Source organism: Camelus dromedarius, chromosome 4 (genome assembly GCF_036321535.1).
Source record: "Camelus dromedarius isolate mCamDro1 chromosome 4, mCamDro1.pat, whole genome shotgun sequence".
NCBI classification, from domain to species: Eukaryota; Metazoa; Chordata; class Mammalia; order Artiodactyla; family Camelidae; genus Camelus; species Camelus dromedarius.
In genome coordinates, this window is record NC_087439.1 from 74,212,198 (window position 1) to 74,234,464 (window position 22,267).

Below are 22,267 nucleotides of genomic sequence, written 5' to 3' on the forward strand. Positions count from 1 at the left end.
AACAGGTGCTCAGTAAATATTTATTAGCATTTTTTGCTATCAGCAACTTCTTCCAAGTTGATCTTTTATGGAAACAGCCAGGCCTGATTTGAAGAGCATGGACTTGAGGATCAGACAGGCGAGGGTTTAAATCCTACGTCCTCTACTTAGAGCTGTGTGACCTGGGGAAGGTAGTTGAGCTCACCGAGCCTCAGTTTCCTAAAAGGAGGACAAAAACACTCCTAATTGTTATAGAATTTAATAAGATATAGTATGTACAAAGTGAACCCCTCAGCACCTCGCCCCTTGTCAGTTCATTTTCTGGGGTTGTTTTCCTTTCCTGCTACTTGCTAGATGCAGCTACAGTACTTCTAGGATGAACCACCTATCTGGAGGTCAATTTGTACTTCATATATTTCTCTCTGTCTCTCTCTGTGTCTCTGTCTCTGTCTCTGTCTCTCTCTCTCCCTCCCTCCCCCCTCCAGAGAGTCTAAGTTGGAGCCATTTCAAATTTTGGATTGTGACTAACTGCTGAAGGAAATACAAAAAACACTCCTTTCACAGTATCTTTTAGGCACCCCTGCCTTGGGCTTTGCCTGATGAAAATAAAATTAGCCACAGCAGATGCCAGCCAGGGGCTCTGTAGAGCTTTTGTTTCTTAAAGCCTCAGAAGCTATTTAGAGAGCTGGGGATGGGGGGTGGTGCCCCCCTCCCCGCTCTCCCCCCTGCCTCTCAGCAGCTCTGGAATGTCTCGTTAGATGTTTTGTACTGCAGGCCATGCCAAACCCTAACAAGCCACCAGAGCCACCACAGTCAGTGGGGTCTGGCAACTGGGTGTGTCACTCGGGACTTTCCTGGGAGGACACAGGGAAGCTGCAGAGGGGAAATTGTGACCAATGCCTGTGTGACTGTGAGAAGCCAGTCAGAGGAAGCAGGGCTGAACTGATGGCTTTGTTCTGGGATATCTGATGCCTGACATCTAAAGCACACAGAGGACAATGTAGATTTTGTTTTGTCTTGCTTCCATCCTCTTCTAAAATATTGTCAGAAGTCAGCCCACCTTGAGGAGTAGAAGTACAAAACCTGACATTGCTCAGAACTTTAAATATGTTACTCCACAAATCTCATTTCAGAAATCTCACTTTATAAAAGTCTCCAAAAACAGAGAGAGAGGGGAAAAAAACTTTTTTGAAGTCATCTCCTTCAGGAGAGTCGTGGTGGAAAAGTTGTCTGGTCTGTGAAATTCCTCTTCAATGCCCTTTCCCACCCACTTTCAAAGACTTTTCTACCTTAAAAAGTCCCATAGGCAGAGGCCCCCAGGGACCCTCTTGCTGTTCTTGTAGCCTGAGAGTTCTCACTGCAAAGGCCTCCTGTTCCTGACCTTCTCCAGCATTGCTGGGCCTCCACCATCTGGTCCACAGCTGGATTCACTGCACACTTACAGAACCTCCAGATGACCTAGGGGAGCCTGCAAGAGGCTTACCCATTTTGAGCCAACAGAGACAAAACACTTCATTCTTCCAAAATGGGTAGAGAACCAGCAGGCAGCAGACATGGATGAGATGGGCAGCCTTGCCAGCTGGTACAAAACACACACACACATACACATACACACACAGAGCCTTGAAGTTCTCACACTTCACTACCTACCAATGTCCCCATCATCCTCAGAGCATCATCCTCTTCCCACCTTTAGTATACCCACATCGGAAGGCTACTTTTTGTGAGTTCTTTTCAGACTTCACTTGATATTCATTTTAACCTTTTCACCCCTATAAAATTACTTGTGTGGAGTTGGTGGAGGAGATGTATCAGAATGAGGAGTAGGGTAGAGTGATGACAGTGAAACACATGTCTGTTCAGTTCACATATATGTGTGTGCCAGGCCCTAGGCCAGGCACGGGTTTATAAGGATGAGCAAAATGAACATCAAAAAGCTAGCCAGGCAGCATCCGGCAGCCAGGCAGTAACAGGTATCAAAACATATATCTAATTTCAAACTTGACAAAAGTGTTGTGATGCTACCCAACAGAATATTGTAATGAGATTAACAGGGAAGAGCCAACTTAGAGGAGTGGCCGGGGATCCCTTCTGACAGGGTAACAAGTACACTGAGACTGGAAGCCTGGAAAGGAGTTGGTATTCAAGAGCCAGAGGAAATGTCCCCGAATGTATGAAAACCCTAGGGTGGGAAGGAGGAGCTGGGAGCAGGGTCTACAAGAGGAATGGCTCCAGTCAGGGTGGAAGAGGTGAGCAGCAGCCACTCAGTGCGGATCTTATAATACACATAACGCAGTGAGAACTAACACGTACTTGCACTTACTCGATGCCAGCATTGCTCTGAGTACTTCACATTTACTAGCTCATTTAATCCCCACAGCAGCCCTATGAGGCAGATATGATTATTCCCCTTTTACAGATAAGGAAACTGAGGCACAGAAATATTAAGTAATGTGCTCATGCAACTAGAAGGTGAGGGTAGAGGGAGTGTGTGCTCTAAACCAATTTGCCATCGTACCAGGATTTTTATTTCAAATCACTCACTGAAGATTTAAAGAGGGAGTTATGACCTGACCTACATTTTAAAAATAACCTACTTGGCCCCGCTTTGGGAAATGGCTCATTGAATGCAAGTGTGGAAGTGGGGAGGCTGTCAAAAGGCTGTTGCAATGACCCAGAAAGATGATGCAGAGACGGAGAGGAGTAAACAGGCAGAGATGCATTCAGGAAACAGAATGTTCGTGAATGAAATACAGATATAACAGTTCCCACATGTGCCTGCCCCCCACGTCTCAGAGATGGTCCCAGGACCACTTCTGGGCAGTTTAATGCCAAAAATGACACATGGACCCCAAATACTAAATGTTCCACTGGAATGGGACCATTGGAATGTTCCATTTCCTCATGTTTACAAAAATGTCAATGTCATATCTAGCTGAAATGAATGGGTATGATCACATGTCCAGACAAGTAAACCACTCCCTGAAAATTTTTAAGCTCGTGCTTCTCAAACCAGGGTCCAAGTACCCGAGGGGTATGCAGCTTTGTGCCAGGAGTACACAATTTCACTGGATAAACCTCTTCCTAGAATGTCGATGTTGCTTTAGGATTGGGGGTTGACAGGGCAGAAGAAGGAACATTGCTTTTTCGCATAATATGAACATATTTGAAGAGAATGCAAAAATTGAGTGGGTTTTTAAGATAAAACATTAGACTTTATAAAAAACCTTTTGTTTGCCACAAATCACTTCAAACTGTACCTGGAGACTATCCTTCAATGATACAAGTCTTTTTTCCTTTGCTTTTGGTGGTATTTGACCAAAAAAAAAATGAGAAGCCTTGGGTCAGGCCAACGCTTTGTGACTTTTTCATACTATGCACACGTAGAAATGGCAGCATTGCAGCGCACATAGGGATATGCGGAAAAGCTGCTCTGGGCAGGAGGGGGCGCCCATGCCTTAGCACACCCATGACTGTTCTAAACTCACGAACGGGCCAAGGCACACTGGGTGGGAAGCTCTGAGATATGTAATGTTAGGAGATGACTCAGTTCAGGACAATTATTAAGTAGTTGTTCGGAATTATCACCTTACCCCCATGCCTGGAAGATTTAACACGTCCAGCACCCAAATGGTCACTCCCCTTGAGGCCTTCCCTGGCACCCTCCCCAGCTGCCACTTCTGTCAGGGAGAATGTCTGAAGAGACAGACTTACTCTCTCCTGTGGAAGGAAGTATCATTCTTCTGTGGCTCTGCTGACTGGCATGGACCCTAAAAAAGCCAGCCAGGGAGCCTGGGGAGCTCTTAAGTGAGAAGGAAGGACTTTTGTTTTTAATTGAAGTAGAAGATACATATAGTAAAGTGCATTAGTCTTTTGGGTACAGCTGAACAGAACACAAATGTTCAAGATACAGAACATTTCCTTGTATGTCAATTATATCTCAGTAAAGCTGGGAAAAATGCAAAAAAAAAAAAAAAATACAGAACATTTCCAAAATCCCTCCTCATGACTCTTCCCAGTCAGTATCCTCCCACACAGAGATAAGCATTATTCTGACTTCCAGCACCATAGATTAAGTTGCCTGTTCTTGAACTTTATGTCTGTTGAAATGCACAGTAGGTACTCTCTCATATCTCACTTTTGCTCAACATAGTATCTCTGAGACGCATCCATGTTGTTGCATAGCAGTGATTTTTTTCTTTTATTCTTGTGTCATATCGCAGGGTTTGAGTCTAGCACCCTTATTCTGATAAATCAAAAGAGGTTTAAAAGTGCTGGGGAATCTCAAAATTGAGAAAAAGAAAACAGACAGTCACAACACATAGTCTCCAACTATATAATCCTAAAGTAAATAAGAAGCAGATTATAACTAACTACATAATTATCAGAATAGCTAATTATTTTAAGGTTCATATCCCCATTCTAAAAAAGGAATTGAGGCAAATATACAATTTTAAAGATAGTCTTGTGATGCTCTAAACTTAGAATCAAAAACAGATTTAATTCCACTGATCTCTGTGGTGTGACAGTGGACAAGTACATTTAAAGGAAGTGGAATATATACTGTAATTAGAAAAACAATTCCAACCAGTAAATTAAACCTTACTGGGCTGTTGGGAACCAGTCTGAACAATGTAAATCTTTCATGATATTCTGCCCTAACTGTAAATGACATAAAATATTATTATTAACAATAATAATAATAATGATTTTCTCATGAAGTTTATAGCCTGTTAATAAAAATAAATACTGAAAATTATGTTTAAATCACTTTTTTCTTTTTTATCTTTAAGCTAAATAGATCTTTTGAAAACTTTGTAGGTTGTTATTTAGAAAACTGTCAACCAGGGAAACTTTGATATGACAATGAGCTGTACAAAAACCAGAATGTTTAACCAGCACATGACCATGGGAAAATTGTCTCTTATTGCAAAATAGGAGACAAAAGAACTTCCATAAAAATCAGTTTAGTTTTGGCCAGCTGGTTATTGTCAGCTATTCAAAAAAATGTCAGAGAGGCCCTCCCTCAAAACTTCCTTCCTAGCAGGAATTCTTCTGACAATGACTTCTTGTTTAGGATCTTCCTGTTACCATTCTTTTTCTTTCTTTTTTTTTTTCCAAGCATTATTGAGGTAAAGAATTGTTCTGTGTTTATATTTTTTGAAGTAATCTTACTTCACATTAATTTTAATATCACACCTGTAATTTCAGGGATTAATCTTTCTGATGTTGTCTCTCTTAATGATATAATTAACATGCATACAACATTTAGATCAGAAACCAAAATTTGATTTCAAGTTGAAGGTGATTTCCAGATGCTTTTTAGGCTTAGGAAATCCACTTGCTTCTCACTGTATATTATTTTATCTTGTTTTTATTGTGGTTTTCATATTTACAGTTTGATTTTAATTCAGTTAAGTATAAAACTGTCTTGACCTTTGCAAAAAAAAGCATTAAAAATTACCTTCAAAGAGAAGGAGGCTGTCAAAACAAGTGTTCATTAATTAATGTTTTTCTTTCAGCTTCCTACAAGGTTATTCGAGGTTTTCAATGATCTTTTAGCATTTACTACTCTTATTAATTGTATCCTTTTCCTCACAGGGGACCATTCCCCCAAATCTTTGGAAGGATTCTTTATCTATGAAGAAGAAGGCTCTGGAGTTCCAGGATCCAGCAGGAAAGGAAATGATGCCATTGTAGTCGAACAATGGACTGTTATTGAGGTAAACTACTGTTTTCTGAAAATTTGGCTTCCATTTTGTATTTCGTCTTACACATTAAAGGTCTTCATTGCCTAACACATTCAGTATTCTTCAAACATGTTTCTTTTCTTTTTTTTTTTTTTCTCTTTTTTTTGTGGGGAAGTTCATTTATTTGTTTATTTTTACTGGAGGTACAGGGGATTGAACCCAGGGCCTCATGCACACCAAGCACGCACTCTACCAGTTGAGCTATACCCTCCCCTCTCAAACAGTTTTATTCAATGTTGAGAATTTCATCACAAGTGCTTGAACAAACTTCTTTCAGGTTTGTGAAAAGGTGATTGCTTTACTTCCTGTTCAGCTTTGTTATAAGATAGCAAAATAATTATCTATACATAAATGGCAGAGGATTCCCAAAGATTTGGCATTCTAATCCTAAACAAAGTCCCCTGGCACTGAGATTCCCTTTCCACGATGCCATGACAACTGACTGAAAGTGAAAAAACAATAACTAGTATTTTATCTTCAAGCAACCTGTGGCTGACTTTTTTTTAACCTTGTGAACTGACTTTCAAAGGTAAAAATATCCAAAGGTGTTCTCCCTCTCACCAGAACAGATATGTACACACAACATTGTCCTTCCTAGTCAGAGATGACAGTGCATCATGGTGTGCGCTCCGAGTTCAGATGTCATCCAGCCGACAGTCCTTGAGGTGTATAGACTGAATTCAGGGAGGTTGTCCTGTGTGCGCCAGGCCCCTGCTGACAGCCTCTTTCAAGGACACGTTTGCCTTTCTGGCCTTGGAAAGGTTAGAGAGACACATTTGATTGTTTTCAAAGAAACTAGATATCCCACTGAGGGGGAAAAAAGGATTTGGAAAAAGAGGTAAAGCTCCCAGTAAGTATCAATTCCAAATGAGTGAAAAGTGCAGACACTCCCCGCGTCTCTCACCTTTCACTCCCCAGTCCTCACTCTATACCACGTCCTCGCTTCCCAGTCCCGAGACCAGTTTTCTGAAAGTGTGGACTCTGCTTAGATCCAAATCACCCAGGGAGCTTCCTGGGGCCCCAAACATTGAAGTTTGATGCCAGAATGAGACCAAGGGAGTAAGACAAAAGGAAGGCCCAAATCTTGGAGAACCAGACGGAAACCTCGCTCCACTCTGATCCCCGGTGTTTCTAACTCAGTTCAATGGTAGGAAGGCAGCAGGGAGCAGAAATGAAGCCCAGGACGACTGCAGCCTGTAAAACGGCACTTAATGGAGCGTGAAGTCCCCTGATCCTAACACTCATCACCCTTCACTGTGATCACTTGTGTAGCTGGGTGTCTTTGTCATTAGACTATGAGCTCTGTGCTTATTCACGCAGGGCTGTGAAATCAAAACAGATTACGGCCCTCTGCTGCACACTCTGGCTGAGTTTGGATGGCTCCTGACAAGCGTGCTGCCTACACCTATACTGAGACATGACAGGTAATGCCAAAGTATCGTGACATAGCCTCGTTGCATTCTGAAATACAGCTCATCTGTTAAGATAACTCCAACGTATCTGCTTATTTAATGCCTACAAAAAGCATTTCACTGAACTAATCTGATTTCATGGACCTCGGAGATCAGCAAATCTAACCCCTTCACATCATACACTCATCCCTCAGTATTCATGGGGGACTGATTCCAGGACCCCTGCGAGTACCAAAATCTGGAGATGCTCGAGTCCCTTATATAAAATGGTGCAGTATTTGCATATAACCTACACACACCTTCCCTTATACTTTAAATCATCTCTAGGTTACATATAATACCTATACAACGTAAATTCTATGTAAATATGTTGCTGGCAAATTCAGGTTTTGCTTTTTGGAATTTTCTGGGGGTTTTTTTGCAAATGTTTTCCATCAACAATTGGTTGAATCCTCCGATGCCGAACTGCTATCCACTATCAGAGGCCAACTGTGTATGTACAAGCTATAACATCTCCTTCCCAAGGGCGTGTGAGGTCCTGAAGGCACAGCCAGAGCAGGGGCACAGCAGACCAGCTCCCAATTCAGTGCTGCTTCCAGCACTCAGAATGCTGCCTCTCCACTCAGTGACTACTTTACTATACTTTCTTTTTCTCAACTCGAGATGTCTGTTCTTCCCCAGAGCGAAGATTAAGTCGATATGAATCTGCAAACAGAAAACACAGCCCCCTGTGTAGGATTCTTTGTCCTGCTCTTCTGCCCTGCCTGTGTGAAACGGGCCTCCCCCCAGAACACGGGCAGGGCTAGGACCACAGTGGGGCCCAGAGAGGGCCGGATGGAGGAGCACCAGCCCCTCTGCCTCCGTGCCTCTCCTCCAGGGCCAGTGGGGAGGGGGTTCATTTTCTGCTGCAGTATGGACTTGTTAGCTACTTCCACTAAAATAAATACCTATGTTAGAACCAAAATGCCAGCCCTTCACAAATACCAACTTTGCCTTTTCTCCTTTTCCTGGGAAGGAAAAAATTGAGTTGTTATTTTTTTGCTTGTTTGCTTGGAGAGAGATTGAGACCAATTAAGCCTTCTGTATAAAGTGCTTTGTTATCCCTTGGACTCAGAAACATTCCGCCCGCCCTCTTTGGCATCCAGGAAATGATTGCCAAGGCTGTCCTGCCTGGGCTGGTCCTACCTGCAGAGGACAGCACAGTACCGGCCTCCCCAAAAGCAGAGTCAACTACAGTTAACAGTCTGTAGCTAAAGGAGGCAGTTCCTCCTTCCTCAGTCACATCTACCCCACTCCGGCCTCCTCTGGTTTTTACAGTTTACCAGCTTACCCCTTCCCATAACCCGAACTCCCCACAAACTTTAAGAACATTTGATTGACATGGCCCTTTAATAAAGCCACGCCTCCCTCAGGTGGGGAGAGGGATAAAAGTGAATACAGAGTAAAGACACTCAAGCTTTAAAAAAGAGGCATTAGAAGTAAGCAAAGCAATTTGCTTTTCTTCTCAGAGATCTGTTGGTAACTGTTCTCAAATTGTGAGTGACAACTCTCTGAATTATTACCCAGCTTTTAAAAATCTGTGGCATACCTGTCAGATCACAGTACAGCAGTATCTCAAGATTTGGTCTTCAGACCAAGCAATATGAATCACCTGGGGAACCTGTGAACATACACGTACTGGGTGGCTCTTCCCAGTGTCACAGTCAGAAGCCTTGAGAGCAGGAGCCATGAATCTGCATTTTCACAAGCTCCTGAAGCTCATTAACATTTGAGGAACTTTGCAGGAGGTAGCGAGAGGGAAACTCCACTTCCCTGCCACCCCTCGCCTTCCATCCGCCAAGCCATTGGTCTGTCCCACTCCCCACCCTCCCTCGGAATAACTTGTGTATTTGGCCTTCACACCTCTTTTTGGTGGTTGTCCTAGGTGTATAATTTAGGGTGTTGTTGGCCCATTACAGTTAGTCCTTCCTAGAAGTCCTCTGAGTTCTGAACCTTTCATGCTCCTTTTTCCCCAGTGAAAAATGTATTTATCATTCCTCCCTCCCGTTCACTCAGGGCTTCTGTTCTCATGAGTCTAAATATTTCCTAAAGTGGTAAGAGTGACTGACTGGGCACCAGTTTAGACGGCAAGACTGACATGTGGGTGCTGAGCCTTAGGACATGGGCTGGAGCTCCTTGAGTATCTCCTGCTTGGTTTGGGAATGAGAACAGGACTGACACCAAAGGTGGGAAGGAAGAGGTCTCAACTATACTGGATGGGAGAGGTGACAGAGCCCAGAGCCATATTTGGCTTGACCACTTCGTCCTGCATGTCAGACTACGTAAGGTCACAGGCGGGTGCAGTGATTAGGAGGCCCTCTGCACTAAGGAGTGGCTGCGTGTGTTGTTTCTGGAGCAGAGGCAGCACGGCTACCTCACCACCATTCCAGCGTCTCCTGTACTCCTAGCATCCACCAAGACACTGTGGAGTCAGAGTGGACCTTTCAGGCCCTCCTTGTGAAAGCTCATCATTATGTGTAATTAAAACAGCAAAGGGGCTACTAGGACCCTCCAGGCCCCGCAGCCAGCAGCCGTGTGACCCAGCCCCACCCACCGGTGGCTGGCCCAGCCTCTGCACAAGGCAGGGCCTTTTTATTTTTGTCCAAGTATGCTATCTCTAAGACATAGGCCGGTCTTAGCTGCTTCAGTACACAAGAGGTTGTATTCACCTTTAGCCAGGTCATCTTTAAATATAAATAAAAATATAACATACAGTTCATTTTGGTCCAGGTAGACAATAGAGCCTGAAAGTTTTTAGTTTCTGAAACTACAAGAGTGGTCCAGGTTTTAAACTAAACAGATCTCATTTGAATTATACCTTCACTGTTTGCCAGCTGTATGCTTTGGGAACCTCTTTAAGTCTCAGTTCCCTCATCTGGAAAATGGTACAATAATATCAACTTTACTGGATTATCAAAATAATTAAGCAAGATAATATATACAAAGTACCCATGCAGGGCCTGTGCACACTAGGCTAATAAAATAGAGCTATTAATATGGGACCTAATCCTTTAGCAGAACCAAAATCTCTAAGAAGCTAAAACGAATTGTGCAAGCATGATAGCTTGGCCTGTCCTAAATCAGGATATTTCAAAAAAATGTAAATACTGTAATTCACTGTATACAAAATCAGCACTGAGTATTACAAGCCAATAAAAGGGACAGAAATAATGACACCATAAAGATATATGCTTACACGTTATGCTCTCACCCAGAAAAATGAATGTTTGTCATCCTCTTTCTTTTGGGACCCACATGTCTGAAAACAACTCAGTGAAAACTTTCTTCCTTAAATATTTTTGACTCATATACAACAAAGTGTCTTAAGAAATTTCATTTTTTTCCTACTTTTCTGTCACCTTTACCATAACTTGAATGGTCTATACATAAGGTATTTTCTCCTCATTTCTCTCATTACTGAAATACATCCTGTTATATAGAAGACAAACTTGTAGTTACCAAAGGGGAGAGGGTGGAGTGGGGAGACAAATTGGGGTATGGGATTAACAGATGCAAACTGCTAGAGACAGATAAGCAGCAAGGGTATACTGTATAGTACAGGGAATTGTACCTGTTACCCGAAAACTAGGTTTACGTCTTGATGAGTATCAAGCCAAAAGACACAACCTAGCCAAAGACCAGGAGAAGGAAGGACTTACTACTTGCAGCAAGTAAGGAGGACACAAGGGCTCTTTCCCAAAGCAGTGTCTCCCCAACAGCAAAACTGGGGAAGTTTTAAGCTAAGGAGACATGAATATTCATGAAGGGGTTTGAGCAGAAGAGAACTTAGCACAGAATTGGGGCAAAGGTTGACAGAAGCCAAGCTTTAGTTGATTGAAGTCACCATGGTCAGACAAGGTCAAAATCATCATTCCTTAGGTTCTGACCTGCCTGGGGACATAGCACAGGGTTACCATCCTTCACCAGGTGGGGCCTAGTTTTCCTGCAGACCTCAAAGATATGTATCAGATTGTTTTGTAGGTCCCTTGAGGAGAAACTAGGACTCTGTTTTATCTCAGAACTCTTGCTTCTTGATTACTTTTCTTTTGTTTCTTCATTCCTTTGTTCCCTGAAGATCATTAATTACCAAGACCTGTTAGATTACAAAATGGCTTAGGCCAAAATGGCTTTTCTTGTGTCAAGAAAGCCATGCCTGGTTCTCTTTCTCTGGGGACCCCTTGCCCTATCTGCTTACATACTCATTATCTTGTAATAACATATAATGGAATATAATCTGCAAAAATACTAAATCTCTATTCTGTGTATCTGAAACTAACACAGTATTGTAAAGCAATTCTACTTCAATAAAAACAAACAAATATATCCTGTTAATCAGTTACATAAGTTATTTTCCATAGTGTCCTTAGGTTAAGGTTGTTGCTTCATTAACTTAGGCATCATCATACCAGCAAAGTTTAAAGCTATATTACTGTGGAAACATCATGATGTGGTAATCTGATATCACTACATTATTCCTGGGTTATTGTTGTCAGCCCTGAAAACTTGCCAGAATCCCTTTTTAATCCTTATCACTATATAGTTATACAAATAGACCCAGTCCTTATCCTTTCCAAAAAACAAGGTAAAAATTTACATTAAATTTTTCAGGGTAAATCTGATAGAGGATCAAATTAGCTGAACCAGCAGCTAATATTACTGACCTCTAAATAATCACTGGAATAAAGTGGAAGGAGGAGCCAGAGTGCCCTCTGTTTGGCTATCTCAGATCAGCTCCCCTCTCCTCAGTAATAATCTGGGGCAGACAGGGAAGGGGGGTGCGCATTTTAACAAGAATTCCAAGTGATTCTGATGCACTTGCAGAAACACTGAATTATAACTTAACATTGACAGAGAAAGCATTTTAGAACACAAGATAGAAGAAAGATGTACACCCTCATTTGAATCTCAGAAGACAGAACTTAAAGGTGGGGACTTTTGGTAAAATAAATCAAGTTATACTGTACAGAGAATATTCAAAAGTCTAGTCCTAAAGGACGAAATATGATAACTAAAGGAGAAAACTTTCACTGTCCCTGCCCCAACTTGTCCATTTTGTGCAGCCTCTGGGTCAACGTTTGGGAATCTCAACCTTCTGGTTCCAACCAGTCTGGGGTCAGTGCTTGTGGTCAGCATGTAGTCACCATCCTCCACCTGGGTGGAGATCTTATTTCTATAGAACAACTCACATAGGAATCAGATTGTTACCTATATCCCCTTTAGGAGGAGCTAGGAGTCCTGTGGCTGTCCTAATCTTTAACTCTTTGAACTTGCTCTTTGGAACTCAGGGAGTTTTTGTACCAGCAGGCCCCACAGGGTCCTGCTTGGTTTCAACGCCCCCTTTTCTTTAATACTGACAAGCAAGCTAATAAAGTTTGCATAGAGAGATTAATCATAAACTCAGTAAGGGAACTCAAGTTTTAAACCATGGCAATTAATTAATGCTTAAGATGATGCAGAATGAGTCAGAAGATACAAATTAACCTAACAGTTCTGTTTTCTCCAGTCTAATGGATTTTGGGACCGTGAATGAAAGCTTTTTATAAGAGTATTTTTATCTCACAAGTGACTAAGTAGTTGCAAATAAGCCACTCATCTGAGGGACCAGCTCAGTTTGTACTCAGACTGATTCACATTTCTTGCGCTTTATTTTAAACAGAATGTTCTTTCAGTTCAACTCAAATATTTACTGAGTGCCTGGTATGTGTAAGGCAATGTTTTACCCACTCCAGGAGCAGACCCTGGCTTCCAGGAACTCATAAACTACTTGGAGAGACGACACAGTCAAAAGTAACTAATGCGGAACAGACCCTGACAAGCCCCACAATGGGTATCTAGACCATGTGTTCTCCATAAAGGAGATATTGCCCCAGAGAGGTGAAAAAATCTTAGCTATTACAACAGTTTGTGGCACTCCACAAGGTCACAGTACATAAACAAATACACAGCATATCTTTGGTATTAAAATTTAATGGGGCAAGGGGAAGAATTGGGGAGAAAATTTCTACGAAGGCTCCTTGGGGAAGCAATAATGAAAAATGGGGAGAGTGTGAGGTTGGTGCACAGAATAGAGGACGTCCGTAAAAAAGGAGAGGAGGTCTGTGAAGTTTGTGAAGTCTGAGGGGCATTGTTATGAAAGAACAGAACTTCCAAAAGTAGTTTTAGGGAGGAGACCATTTATCCGCCTGGTGGCAGGTAGGGCTAACTGGGAATAGTAAATAGGTTTCATCTCAGGTAGCAGCGCTGGTCTGTTGGTAGTGGCTGCCCAAATGCAATAAAAGCAGGGATTCTAAGTCCAGGATGAGCAAAAAAGCATGTGGTGATGAATCAGTGATGTCTGCTATTAAGCATGGAAGGTGAAAAGTTGAAGTATGAATCCTGCAAAGTATTTCCTCTTTCTTAAGCAAAAAACACAATCAGGAAAGTGTAGGATATATTCAAGGAAAAGTGAGTACAGGTGAATGAATTCCTAAAGGCCTCTCCTAATTGAAAACCCATAGGTATAACAAAAAAGAAACAGACTTATACATTGAGAACAAACTAGTGGTTACCAGTAGGGAGTGGGGAGGGACAAGATAGGGGTAGGGGATTAAGAGGTACAAACTACTATGCGTAAAATAAGTAAGTTGCAAGGATATACTGTACAACACAAGGAATATAGCCAATAGTTTATAATAACTATAAACGGAGTATAACCTTTAAAAATTGTGAATCACTGTGTTTTTTACCTGGAACTTACATAATATTGTACATCAACTATACCTCAATTAAAAAAAAAAAAACCATAGAATTCACGACTTACTTTACCAAAACCAATAAATATAAAAGGGGAGGGAGCATTTTTATCACGTATAAATCCACAACTATTCTCCTACATATTAGCATTACGTACACTCTTAAAACAATTTGGTTAATAAAACACATATAGAAAGTGCATAAACCACAAATGTGCATGATTTTAGTTACATAAACACTTGTGTAATTACCACTGGACAAGAAATAGAATATTGCTCACACCCTAGAAGTGCCCCATGTGTTTCCCCATCACACCCCCTCCCTTCTCACAGAAGGAATATTACCCCAACTTTTAGGATAATCATTTCTTTGTTTCTCCTAATAGCCTTACCACTCACATTTGCACCCCTAAACAAAGTTTAGTTTTGCCTGTATTAAATTATGTAAAAATGGAATTATGTATATTCTTTCACATGTTGCTTCTTTCACTTAACATTTTAAGATGTATCCATGTTGTGTGTATTTACTTATCCATTCTGCTTCTGACGGGTTGGTTGCCTCCAGGTGTGGCTATGACAAGCATGCTGTTCTGAACCTGAGTACTCATGCCTGTGTTTCTTAAGAGCATAGTCCTGGAAGAGGAATTGCTGGGTCAGAGGGCATTTCTTTAGCTTTATCAGATATAAATGCCAAATTCTTTCCAAGTGGAATGTTGTAGCTTATGCCCCCACCAGCAGAATATGAAAGTTCCCATTGCTCCAACAACAACAAAAAATTGTCATACTTTTAAATATTATCATTCTGGTAAGTGTATATATTGTATGATCTCAGTGTGGTTTTAGTTTATATTTACCTAATTACTACTGAAATTGAGCACATTTTCGTATGTTTATTGACCAGTGGGATTTTTCTTTTGTAAAGTACCTACCTGTTTAAATCTTTTGTCCACATTTAAAGTTGTATTTATAGGAGTTTTAAAATATATATTGGGTGAGACTTTTTATTTGTTACACGTGTTGCAATGATCTTCCTAATTCTGTGGCTTATCTTTTTACTCTCTTTATGATGCCTTTGGATGAACAGATTTGCCTTTGGATTAATATGCAAATATATGCATCTTTACCCCTTTTGGAGTATTTAAGAAATCTCTCCCTTACCTGAAGTAATATGGGGAAGCAAGGAGTGAATTATTTTTAAATTTGGGCATAACATGAGACATTTTAATTTTTTAAATTAACATAAAATTCTGGAAGCTACAGTTACTATAGGCTGGTGTGCCTGAGGAGTACATTTTGTGAAAGGAGAAGGAACAGCTAAATCTTAAAAAGATTCATGCTAAAAATTAATGAACTTCATAGATGTAAGAAGACCTAGGAAGCCTTTTTTCTCTCCTGCAAGCCTTTGCTCACTTGTTATGGTTTTTTTTAAGCGTGCTCTCTGGCATCAGTACATTATCACAGAAACCAAATGACCACTTATTCATGAAGTCTTTGATTCTTCAAATATCTACTGAGAACCATTTTAAAAGGGGCTGTCTGCTAATTAGTGTGGAAGATGTAGTGCTTAAGGAGACCTTCCTTCAGAGAGCTTAGATCTAGTAGGAGGGAAACTGTACCAGTGGCCACAGAAGTCCTTGGGAAAGGGATTAAGCTGCATGCGAGGGACCCAGGGGGGGCCCCAAAAAGGGTGTGTGGCCCTTGCATTGGGGGATCATTGAAGGCTTTCAGAAGGAGGTCACACTTGAAAATGAACCTTAAAAGATAGGCGGGCTGGAAAGAGGCAGTGGTGATGGTGTGGCCATTCCAGGTATGAGAATGCCACAAGCAGCCATTCAGCTGCGGGCCAGGGGGTCGAGGGGGCCATTCCCACAGGCCAATCCAACGTGACCTTGGTTTTTGTATGTTAAAGAGTGTAGAAAGCCTCTCTCCCACCTATCCATAAATTCTAAGTCTCCAGCTCTGTTTCAAAGATGCTTGAAATGGAAGCAAATATTGGATCAAGCGGAAGCTCAAGTTGTCCTCGTAACTTCCCGCAAAAATGACTTTAAAATTTAAATATCACTAAAGATATCATCAAACCAATATAGAACTGCTTTTTTATTTTGTTTTTGTTGCTTGTTCGTTTTTATAAGTAACACTTACTCACTCTTGTGTAAAACTGAATTCATGGGGAGAATTTTTTAAGGCAAAGCTTTCAGTGATTCATCTTTTATAAAAATGTCACTAAAATGCCACAGGTCATGAACTTGCTCCTGTCTCTTCTTCTTTTTCTCATACTAACACCGATCTGTGTGTTCTGTTTCAACAGTCTAGTTAACCCAGGGAAGATGAACCCTTCTTTTTATTTCCTTCACTCTTGTCCATTATAACTCCTGAACATTATAAGCTGAAATGCTAAATTGCGGAGATGCTAACATAGAAATCTGGACTTTTGCGAAATAGCTTACACTTAGTCATTCACTATAAAGTTGTCCGGTCAGAATCGAATTAAACGAGGCCCCTCCTCTCTGTAGTCAGGGCTCCCCTGAGTTCATCTATACTTGCTGTCAAGATGCCATTGTGTTGTGGAAAGGGGGGAACCAGAGATGATTCAAGACAAAACTCTTGAAAACTCTGGGTTTCAATTTCCTTATTCACAAAATGGGGAAAATAATATTTTCTCTGCCCACCTGAAAGGACTATCATAAGAAACAAATGTGCTATTGCACGTGGGAAGTACTCAGTACACCGAAAGCACTGCACACATGGAAGTTATTTTTCTTAGTTTAGTCCACTGGATCTTCTGTTATTGGAAAGCCAGTCTTCTTCTTGATTGTCTGTTGATGCCACAGCAAACCCCCCTCCCTTAAAAACAACGAAGTAGAGAGTCCTCTTTTTGTTTCCTTATGGAATGCATGGAAGAAGGCAGTGAAGGGAGAAGCAGACATTTACTGAGCATCTGCTGTGCTCCAGGGCTAAGGACTTTACCTCCACCGTCTCACTGGCACTGCTAGAACCTTCTCTGTTTTAGAGAAGAGAAACAGGAGGCTCAGAAAGATAGGGCAACTACCTCAGCGTCTCATCACTAGCAAACTGAGCTGGGATGCAAAACCAGGGTGGGTCTAATTGACTCTAAAGCCATGCTGTTTCCCCATACCTGACTGCCTCTCGGATAAATACATCACAGAGAAATGAGGTGTGCTGACACTTTGTAGCGTAAAGCCACACAGCTGGTTGAACTCATTTCCTCCCCCATCTGTGGCCTGGCTGCTCTGCCTGTGCTGTGAATACAGCCGCTGGCTCACTCTCCCCAGATCCCACGCTAAGATCTGCCCGCATTGAAAGATGAGCTTAATACCAGGGCAGAGAGCAGAAGCCACTTGTCCCAGGGAATCACAGCAGTGCTGGTGGATTCTCTTTCCTCTTCCAGGTCCGTACCTGCCCTCTGGACTTTGCCTGATCCTCCCTGTGATCCAGTAGCTGACTCAGCTTCATACTTTCCCTCTGCTTCAACTGGTTTGGTCTGTCAGATGCCTGCACCTGACCTGGCTTCTCCCACCGATCTCGTTTTTCTCCAGTAGGCCTCAGGGGTTTGACTTTGGTTTTCCTCCTTCAGTTTGGCCTAGTGCCCTAGATCCCACCAGGGCTGTGGCCTCTGGAGTCGCGGTGTTTTCCTGGTCCTTCTCCTGTACTAATGACTCCTTTCCCTACCCTGACCCAGGCCCTCACGTCCTTCCACCCTGCTCTCCACGGTTGCCTACAGGGACTGAGCCCCTCAGGCTGCCCTGGCCCTCATGCTGATGTGCCCTGGCCCTCGTGCTGACGTGCTGCCCTCAGAGAGGACGGACTAGTGGTATTTCCACATCTTCTTTGCAGGCTGTGCCCTTGACCAGCTTATACTGCAGCTTAAAATCTCAACCAACACAGGCTGTGCCAGAACATTCTCAGAGTTTATGTGTAAATCGAGCATCTTTCAAAAGCTGTATTTGTTTCCTATGACATCAAAGCATGACTGCCCATTCTGCCCATCCAGAGGTTCTTAACTTCCTCTCAGGGTGATACTAAATCACTCAATTAACTAACAACATTTTTGGATGGAAATTTCCGTGGGGAATAAGCGATGTAGGCCGTGTCCTCCTGGAGCATCGAGGAGAGCGTTAAAGTTCTCTCTGGTCCCGTCGCAAAGTCAAATCCTTTCAGAAACCTGTGCTCCAGGGGCAGATATTCTATCCACACTCTGTAAACGAGGTCCCTTGTGAGCTACTGCAGACTGTGAGGGACTCACCTGCCCTGTGGACAGGTGTCCCTCTGTAAGGCTTCAGACCTCTTCCCCTTACAGTTCTACCGCGATCAGATTCTCCAAACCAAAAGGCATTCCACATCTCACAGATGTTCTGAAAATAAGAGGACCTATTTTAAATCAGAACATCCCTTAGAAAACCAGGGAGATGGAGATCTCAGACATATTTCAGATTGAGTCTGGCTCTAAGGACCTCCGAAGAGATGGGAAGATGCCAACCATCCAAAGTCTTATCTCGGCATCCAGAGACTGTCCTAAGATAGTCAGCCTTTGAGAAACTATCTCCACACTTATTGTTTGACCCCATCAGAAAAGGTTGAGAAGCCTGCTGTGAACCAAGCATCATATCCTGATGCGTTCAGACTCGCCCCATCCTATCATCGCTCCAGGTCACCCCCGATCCCTCCCCTGACATTCTCCTGCTTTCTATTCAGGAAGAATAATTCTACCCTTATCTTCCCTTGTCATCTTTGGATAGTTGTAGGCCCAGCTCCCTCCTACGATTCGCTACCTGGAGCACAGCCCACGAGCACTATCCAGAAGCCTCTTCTCTGTTCTTGTGTACCCTTCCCCTCAACTTTTCTCTCTGGAAGATACTCTTGATTCTGAGCTAGTTCCCTCCCACTTCCCTGCTCTGCACATTTTGCTGAATGAATGGAGGACGTGGAAGGAAATCACATTGCTGTGCTCCTCCGGCGGCAGGCACGGCGGAGGCTCTTCACACACACTGGCTTGTTTTTCCTCACAAAGTCCCTGAGAGGAAACGAAAGAGAATTTTGAAACTCTGCTAAAGTCTTCCGCTATTCGGGGTATTGTCACCTACTATGGTAGTGTCGACCGGGGGCGAGGGGGACACAACGTGAGAGCTGTGAGTTTTGTTTTTTGGGGGGACTTCCTAAGGACTCTAGCCCAGGATACAGTCTCTCAGAAAGCTCTGAGGAACTGCTCCGAAGAGGTAAGGCAGGAGGTCAGTATATCTGTGATTTCAGAGAAGGGTTACGAGTGGTCAGGCACACATCTTGATAGAAGGTTGGTCATGAGGAACAGATATCTCAGTTAATGCTGTTAGTGCTTTTCTAAATATGCAAGAATCCGGGTTCATGGAAGAAATTTCTCCTGAAATATTTCTAACTATGGAAGGGCCTGTTTTACCTGTTTCCCCTGTTTTACCAAAACATGGAGTGCCTCACCCTTATCTTGGCCTGAATTCCTTTCAGGGTGAATTGTAGGCCAGTGACTAATGACTTGATTCTTACAGAACGGGATGGTGGGCAGCATTCTTTGTTTACAGCAGAGTTGAGATTTGAACCCAGGACCCATCTGGTTCCAAAGCTACTACCTTTTCCAGTAAACTCCATGCACCCCCAAACAGGCCAGCCTGCTCTGTAGCCCGCTAGTCCCTTCCTGGAACACCTATGTCATAAGTCGATGTCTCCTGATGATTCAAGTTGTTCCCAAAGTTAGGCTATATTTCAAGTCTTTTCTTCTAATCAAACATAAAGCCAAACTAAAATGAGATTAGACCAGGAGCAGCCTTTCAAAAATAAAATAGAAAAGAGGCAGCCACCACTTTGGGGGAGGATTTGCTGTTTTTCAAAATTCAACAGTATCAGTAAGTTTGGGATTTTCAAGTGGTGTGGGGTTGACCACGAGGGCCAGAGTTTCAATGTTGCATTTGTTTCCCAGAAAAAGAGCTCAGCAGAAAATGCAGCTAATAGTGAGGTTTTGTTTGGGTTTTTTGCATAATAAAAGTCGTAACTGAGCAACATTAGCTACAGACACTCCTCCTCATAAATCCGTGGAGACTCTGTGAAAAGCATTTCAGAGAAATCCAAACCCCAAGTAGTCTTTGGCAAGGGGTAATTTGCCACGATGATAGTTAAACAGGGAGAATACTGAGTAGCTGACTACAAAGAAGCGTCTGAAAATGAAACTAACGGGGGCTCAAGTCCCGCAGCTGAAAATGTATATGAAATTTCTCACGTGCAGCGGTCCAGAGCGGTCTCTTCTTTTTATAGGACAAATCTGGCAGTGCACACCAAGGAGCTTAAATTGTACCCTTTTTTGGCCTAATAATCCTACTCCTGAGAATTTATCTCAAGGAAATAAGTCATAAAGAATAAGAAAGACTATACATATTTCTATAGCAGCATTATTTATAATCAGCAGAAAACTGGAAACAACCTAATTTTCCAATAATAAAGGCTTAGTACATTTTGGTATCTTAATTCTTTGCAGCTGTTAAGCTTAATTCTTTGTAGCTATTAAGAATATGATAACAGTGTGCAAACAAGAAATGGGATAAACATAGAACACAGAAATGCAAATATGCAGTGGTTGTAGACATGGGGAAATCTATTCGTTGATAAAGAGTAGGAGGGGACACAAAGAGATGAAAATAGGGATGTTGGCACAGTGAGACTGCAAGTTTTAAACATTAAAATGTTCTATTGTAATGACTGTATTTAGTTTTGGGGGATTTCTTTTTTTCTCGTTTTTCCAGCTGCAACTTAACGTAGAATCTTATTTCATAATTTTTTTTGGATGAGAAGATTATTTTACTAAAGGATACCTGTGGAACATTCTAGCCAAATGTGAAATATAGAGAATTACTAATTCACTAATACTAATGCTACTGTTTTAATTTGCAGTGAAGGCAATTTGGCTACAAAGCAGGTTGTCTTCCTTCAGAGACCAGTTATGTGGAATGCAGCTGCTCAGACACCAGAAGTGAGTAAAATTGGTGCTTTATGAACTAAATGTTATACAGGAGCATTTAATCCTTAAACTCTCATTGTAATTCTAAATGGTGGACAAATGAGGAAGTGTGGGCTTGATACAGAAACAACCTTCCAAACCAACATATAACAAGGGAAGTGTGCCAGCAAACAGGCACATGAGACAGCTCTGAAAGGGATCAGACGATTACCCCAAAATATGTCACTTGAGCACAAGGATTAGTATTTTGAGCTACAGGCAATTAGGAAACAGCAGACATGGGAGGAACGCTCTACCCTCTCCCTTTCTGACAGAAACAGGGCATACATTGCTCTTCTTAAAAAGTGACACAAATTTCCACTTGTGAAGTTGCCTCCTTCTCTCCTGTTAATCTTTTTCAGTTTGATTTGCAGATCCAAGGTACTGAACATAAGATGGTAAAGGAAAAGTTTTTTCCTCCCCTACAGTTATAAGCCTTATAAGTGAATGTACCTGATATTACAACAGATCTGTGCAGTCCTGTCTTGATCTCTGACAGCACCTTTGTATTGTCATTCAAGGCATATTTTTTCAGCAAAGGGCTATGCTGAGTATCAAGTCACCTTATCCTTACTAGACCATTACTAGATGCACAGCTAGAATAGTATCATTTTTTTAATACTTTTTTTTTAAGTGGAGGTACTGGGGATTGAACTCAGGCATGCTAAGCACACACTGTACCACTGAGCTGTTCCCCAGCACCCCCAGAACAGTATCATTGAATGTAGCAATCTGTGCATTAATAAAGTATAACTTTTAAAACAAAAAATTTGCAAATGTACCAGAAAATTATTAGTGATTTAATATTTAATTATTTAAAGTGATTCTTTTTTGTATGTTAAGAAAATATTGTTTTAGAAAACTTTAAAGTTTTCTAAACTAGTAAAGCTAGACTGACAGTGTATATAATACAGCCATGCCAAGTTCTCTCACGTTAATTTTGGAAGGACTCTCACTGGTTCGATAGGTAAATAGGTAGAGAGGTAGAAAGATAGGTAGGAAGATGCCTCCCCAGGGAGGAGAGCAGAGCGGCCAAGCACCTAGTTATCAGAAAGACTGCATTAGAGTCCGCAGGTGAGCAGTGCCTCCCAACCCCGGGGAGGACGACAGCTCAAATTCATTTAGTTCACAAGAAATATTCTGTCAAGAAGAAGCAAGATGAGTGGGGTCTACGTAATGAATGGCCAGAAAAGGTTTTCATTCTTCTTTCTCCTGCCCCAAAGCAACTTCTCACCATGCTACAGTTCTGATTCCCTGAAAATATTTGAGCTCTTTTTGTTTAATTTTAAATACCACTCAGTAGTCTAGTGGTAGCTTTTC

The 22,267-nt window shown here is 42.0% G+C and overlaps 1 protein-coding gene and 1 non-coding gene across 5 annotated transcripts in view; one reads left to right on the top strand and one right to left on the bottom strand.

Annotated features, from left to right (window-relative positions):
* The window catches only part of RFTN2 (raftlin family member 2), a 58,325-nt gene that overhangs the window by 26,048 nt on the left and 10,010 nt on the right, over positions 1-22,267 (top strand). For all 4 annotated transcript variants that reach the window (XM_010979754.3, XM_064485124.1, XM_064485125.1 and 1 more), the window contains exons 6-8: positions 5,581-5,702; positions 7,050-7,153; positions 20,842-20,920. In XM_010979754.3, coding sequence (XP_010978056.3) covers positions 5,581-5,702; positions 7,050-7,153; positions 20,842-20,920 — 305 coding nt within the window. The remainder of the gene's footprint in view (positions 1-5,580; positions 5,703-7,049; positions 7,154-20,841; positions 20,921-22,267) is intronic.
* TRNAT-GGU (transfer RNA threonine (anticodon GGU)) lies at positions 5,868-5,941 on the bottom strand. Its single transcript has one exon. It is a non-coding gene; the product is annotated as a tRNA-Thr (tRNA).